The 6,174-nt window shown below is 32.0% G+C and overlaps 1 protein-coding gene across 3 annotated transcripts; it reads left to right on the top strand.

Annotated features, from left to right (window-relative positions):
- Window positions 1-565: 565 nt before the first annotated feature.
- Window positions 566-5,958, top strand: Nup133 (nuclear pore complex protein Nup133). Of its 3 annotated transcripts, none has more exons than XM_089077977.1 (4): window positions 566-878; window positions 1,658-1,997; window positions 2,777-5,606; window positions 5,695-5,958. In XM_089077977.1, the coding sequence occupies exons 1-4, from the start codon at window positions 784-786 to the stop codon at window positions 5,826-5,828; spliced, it is 3,399 nt and encodes a 1,132-aa protein (XP_088934103.1). In that variant the 5' UTR covers window positions 566-783; the 3' UTR covers window positions 5,829-5,958. The 3 variants fall into 3 exon arrangements, with proteins under 3 accessions (XP_088934103.1, XP_011632460.2, XP_088934104.1); XM_011634158.2 differs by lacking the exon at window positions 566-878 and adding an exon at window positions 1,052-1,074; XM_089077978.1 differs by lacking the exon at window positions 566-878 and having other exon boundaries at window positions 1,850-1,989.
- The last annotated feature ends 216 nt before the right edge of the window (window positions 5,959-6,174 follow it).

The raw sequence follows: 6,174 nt of genomic DNA, 5'->3' as shown, positions 1-6,174 counted from the left end.
AAGTTTTTTTAACAAAAAGTTACACCTTTTAGAAATATATATGTATATATTACAAAATATTTGGTCATGTGAAATAAATATATATATATCGCGTAAAGTCACCCGGCAGTGTTCTCGGTTGATCTTGACTTGACACCCGAGACACTACCGTGTCTCCTGAGATATATATATATATATATATAATCAGATTTAAGTAAAGAAATTTATTTAACTAAAAATGAAAAAAATTTCTAAAGCAGAATTTGAAGAATGGAAGTATTTAAGATCTTTAATAAAAATGTCTATATTTATAGTGTATCAGCCATATTACATTCGCGTGACACGTGATCACGTTTTGATCACGTGACATTATTTGTCCCCTACGTTACATTAGTGTCGGTCCACAATAAGTATTTAATCTTTAAGCCGTAAGAAATTGACCAATCATAGTCGATTATTCGCTTATTCTTTGATTATGATTCGTTCATTTCTTATGGCTTAAAGCTTAAATCACCTATTGTAGACCGGGACTCGAATAAAATTTTGGGATACAACCCAATGGTCTCATGTTGTTCTATATATTTTTCATATTATATGATGAGTACGTTGCGCGGATATTCTGTTCTAACGGTTTTCTGTCCAAACCTATTTTCAAGACTATCATCAGACAAATCGAGTGTGAAAGTTGTGTTACTCGTTAAAAATTCATATAAAATTAGTCTTATAAAATTATATTTTATCATATCAGGAAAAGGCTAAGATATATGATAAGATATATCGTAGTTTTAATTCAAATATCAAAAAATGGATCGTACCGGCTTGGGAAGTCCGTTAGGAAGAACCGTATCCTCTCCTAGGAAACGAATATCAATAGTTCAGTCATTGAAAAAAAATAATTCGTAAGTTTCTCTATGTGTGATAATTATTACAATTGTATACACGATATATTATGAGGAATGCTTTTTTATATTGTATCATAATGACCATAATATAATATGTAAATTATATTGTGGTGTGTGTATGTGTATGCTCTGTGTGTGTGTGGTGTGTGATACACATATATATGTACAATATGTACATAATGTGAATGTATACGTATGTTTTTTAATATTATATTTATATTAGATTATTGATTTATACTTAATTTGTCATGATCAATGTTTACTTTAGGAATTTGGATAAAAATACGTTAAATTGATTGATATTTAAAATAAAAATGAAGATTTAGGAAATAATAAGTAGTAATTGCTGTGATTATAAACAAGTTAGTAGTTAAAGTAAATATTTCTAAGGATATCTTATTAACTGAATCCAAAGCATATAAGCATAGTTTATAATCAAAATACATGCAAAATGTGAACTAAAATAATTAATTACAACATAATTAAACTCATAATTATTTATGATGAAATCGTATGATGAGTTCTATTTCTTTGTAACTTTAAGAATTTTGATCCTCAGGAAGTGTTAACTTTTATACTTAATTATCAAACTTCTCTTTAGCATTAAGCAATGATTATTATTTTTCAAACTATTATTTTTATTCCAAATGGAATTGATTAAATATATTTTCATTAAATTTTGAGATTCTGTAAAATTTATTCTTCAATTTGATTACTATTGCTTTATTTCAAAATAATGGTATTATTGTTGTTATTATATCTTATTTTAATTTTAGCACAGCAAGTATATCTGGACGTACAAATCAATCTGTACAAGTAATATGCAGAACACAAAATCATACAGTGGAAAGTTTTGGTTCTCCATTACCAGTCTTAGTTACGGAAGCATTAACATTTGTAGATCGGAATATGGCTATCAGTGTTAATATGTCTGTAGATGGTTGGGCCTGGCTTGTCTATGGCCGTAAATTACTTGTATGGCAATGTAAATCCAATATTCATGATCCTAAACGAAGGAGAACCTTTAAAACTCAGTGTCGGGAATTGTTGCTACCTCAAAGTGATCTGGCACATAAAGCAGATTGTATAGCAGTATGGACAATGCCTGGTCAGCAAGTATGAAAAAAAGATTTAAATCATTATAATCTTACTTGCAATATATTTATGTATCTTTTACTTTAAATAAAATAGATAATTATCACATCAATTATTTTAATTGTTTCCTTCTTTAAAATATAAATTAATTCAAAACTTTAGAGAAGGAAAAATTTGATGCATACAAATTTCTTATATGTATTGTTTATGATGTTTTGCATGTATTTTTTATGATGTTTTGATAATATTTATTTTTTTATGTAACCATTTAAATTTCTTATCTAATTATGTCCTTATCGAAAAAGTACAATTAATATATTTTTTTTACAATGTTTGATTTATCTTATTATATGAATGTAAATATTACATAGTACAAAGTAAATAATAAAATAAGCATTGCAAAATCTCATATTTTATATTGAAATATGTCAAATATCTTATAAACTTAATAGATTTATAATTTTATTGCAGGGTAAATTGTAGAGTAGTATTCGTACTATTATAGGAAGAATATATTTGCTTTTTTATCATTTTAATACTTTTATATAAAGTTATTAAGAGAATTATATACAAGAAAGATATCCTTTCATTTAATATCTTTTCTAAGATTAAAAATAGTTATTTGAAGCAAATCATTAATATTTTTTTAGAATAATAATAATTAAAATGATTTATATGTTTTGATATTTTGTCCAAATATATTAATTATCGATTAAAAAGTGAGAAAATAAATTTTTATAAAAGTATTATATGCCTGCATAAATGTAACTTATGTACATTTTTGTCTTATCCATGCACAGGTTCCTAGTTGCATGGCAGTTTCACCAGAAGGTATGGTACGTTTCTGGACGAGTGTGGCACACGAAGGATCTTCCATAGAAACTAGTGCTGAGCTTGCAGGACAGGAAGTAGATTGTCTTATACATGTACCAGGTCATGGATGCATTCTAGCCACAACTACATGTACAGTAGCACTCCTACAGCCACAATTCAACAATGGGAAAAATAATATTACTTGCCAAGTGCTTCGAACGAGTCAAGGGTGGCTTGGCGGAATAGGTCGGAGAATGACTTCTCTCATTTTTGGGGCGATACCACAATCGCCTGTCACAGAAACAAAATTAGTAAAAGTTACATGCACATTATTAGACGAGAGAAACTCAAGAGTTCTCATTCTTGCTGGATCTTCGTTGCAATATTGGTTATTTTCTCATAACGAACAAGAAAAAATGGAATTTGATCAAGATATCACTCACATTGTTCAGCAAGCATTTCAAAGAAAAATTTGGGAATCGAGTCCTCAAAATATGAACACATGGTTTGTTGATATGCAAACATGCGAGGAAGGAATAGTTCTTTTGATGGCGGCTCATTGCGCCGATATATCCATACAAATTCATTTTGCATTAGGATTATTACCCCTAATCGATACGACATTGTCAAACTCATTTAAATGGTTCATACCAATAAAAATCGATCCGATATTTTATCACAATGATATAGAATCGAGACTAATTTCTTATCATTTCATCTTGTGCGGTTGGGAGGCAATTGTATACAACCGGAATAATGTACTCGTAGTTAACACCGCGTCTGAAGTCGAACAAGACAAAATTGATCTGATAAAAGGTGGAGAGGACGGTATACTTGGTGGTGCTATATGCTCGGCAACCCCGGTATTGTTTATAAAAAGTGTCGGTCTTGTGTCCATAACACCAACAGACTTTGCAGTTCAAGATTTTAACACCAGTTACACTACTATAAATATGGACTGTACATATAAAGTAAATCAAACAGTCCAGAACTTTTCCACTCTTATAAGTAACGACGAATTGCAAGATATGTATTGTAGTCCTGACGCGGCTATGCAATTACGTGCTGCTTTTCTTTTAACATTGCGGCAGAACAAGACACAATGCGATGAGATTCTCTGTCAGCTCTTTCCTCTGCAAGAAGACCCAGTAATGGACATTGATGCTATCCTCGACACACTCGTTTTGAAGGTCGCAAAAGATTTGATCGATGATTATCCGGCCAACGATCCGAGATGGGCTCATCATAGAGATTTATCAATGACAATGAATGCAGTCACCTCAATGCAAATATCGCATCAATTGGAGGGAAAACAGAAAGCTCTGGATCTCTTTATAGTATTTTTGAAAGAGCATAACTTATGGAATAGATTCTGTGCTGTTACGTGCAGGGGAACTATTATGGCTACATCTCACGTACTTAGCGAATACGCAGAGAAAATTGTTGCAGCATTAACCTTGTATAATCTGCAAAACAGATATGCGGAGATCATAGACGCAGTCATGGATCAGACATTGAATCAAAAAGAAGTGCACGTTTCTGACGAACTTACAGCGCGCGATATATTCTATCGTGAAGTAAGCATGATACATCTTTTTCTGCCAACTTTAGTAGAAAAAGCACATGAAGTCACGCAATCTGAAAGACCTTTGCAGCAAGTTGGACAATACATTGTCCAAGTCAATGCTATTTTATTAGCCGTATTGTATGAGGTAGTGAAATATCGTCAATACAATGCCGAACGTTTTGTTCCTGTTAAGTTTTCCAATGAAATAACCGAATACCTTCCTTGGACGGCTGCACCAGGTAAACACGGTTTGAGAAATTGCCTCAATACGATGCAAAACATTACTATTAAGTATGGTATAACGGGAACTAGTGACTCTACTGTAAAAAACGAGCTGTACGAACAATTGGTCAGTTTAATTGACTTGATATTAGATGGAAGAAAATGTCACTTGGAAAGCATTCGTGGTACTGAGAAATTCGAAGTTCTCTTGAAACAATACGAGACGGAGCGTGCCAATCTGATACAACCGCTGATAAAAGAGGAGCAATATGATAACGCCGCTATGCTTGCTGAGAAATATTGTGACTTTCCCTCACTAGTACAAATTTGTGAATTGACCAACAACAAGAATCGGCTGGATGGATATGTCGAGAAATTTGCGGCACAGAATTTCGCTAGCTTTTTATTTTCTTGGTATGTCAAAGATGGACGTCAGGGGCAATTGGTCGAAAGGTGTAGACGCGGCGGTACCGCGGAATTAACAGAAAAATTATCGGAACATCCGACTTTGTCCTGGGTACAAGCAGCGTTGACCGACGAATTGCGGTTTGCCGCCAACACGCTTCATACCTTAGCAATTCAAGAATCTGAGCTAGTCACTCGTAAAAAGACACAATTGTCCTTAGCTAAATTGGCTCTACTTGCATCAGATGAACCGGAGGATAAAATAACAGACTGCATGAAAACAATCGACAACGAATTGACGCTCATTGCTTATCAAGAAGATTTACCAACTCAAGTGCTTACAACGTATGGCTATGATATCAAGAAGCTACGAGTACTAACACCGAGAGAATTAATTATGTTATACACTTCGAGCGACAATGTCATAGCTAATGAATATGATTTCAAGAAAGCTCTCGATTTACTTGATTATGTGGAACACGAAGAGGACAAATCATCTCTGAAATTGCAAATTTGGGCACGTGCAGCTCGACGAAATCAGTGGAGCAATGTGGAAAAAAATCCTGAGCAGCAAATTCAAGAGACATTATTTTTCAAGTTGATGGATCTAACATATTTTATGGGTAAGTCATACTTGATGAAACATCAAGATTTTCATTTAATAAAATAAGATTTTTACAAATATTTTATGTTTGTATTTTTGCTACTTAGGTGGGAAAGTGAACGAATTTTTACCACATATAGATATGCTTTTGAAAGAGGCAGAACTCGGAGAACTTGCTGTTTCAAGTAATTTTCAATTTCTTATCAAATTAATATACGAATATGCTTATCGAAGTTATTAAATATATAAAATATTTGTTTATTAAATATATAAAATATTTGTAAATATGCCCGCAATTATATATTTATATGCGATAAAAGAAAAAAAGATTGTTATGTACATATATAGTGTCTTATTTCAAACAGTCTAAACTGTAATTCTTGTTTTCTACCAGTACATATTGTTTAAATATATATATTTGTTATCTCTCTTGCTGCAAAGAAAATAAAGTTTTGCAGTATATGCTCAATGAATAAAGTGATGTCAGCAAACGTTAGTAAAACGTCATTTGACATTTTGTTCATTGAGCGAATGCAAAAGATACGCAAATAATTGTACCTTGAGTTTTGATTATAGTGATTTTAATT

This window comes from Pogonomyrmex barbatus, unplaced genomic scaffold (genome assembly GCF_055798465.1).
Source record: "Pogonomyrmex barbatus isolate J1 unplaced genomic scaffold, ASM5579846v1 scaffold21, whole genome shotgun sequence".
NCBI classification, from domain to species: domain Eukaryota; kingdom Metazoa; phylum Arthropoda; class Insecta; order Hymenoptera; family Formicidae; genus Pogonomyrmex; species Pogonomyrmex barbatus.
This window is presented reverse-complemented; position numbering and strand designations above follow the sequence as displayed.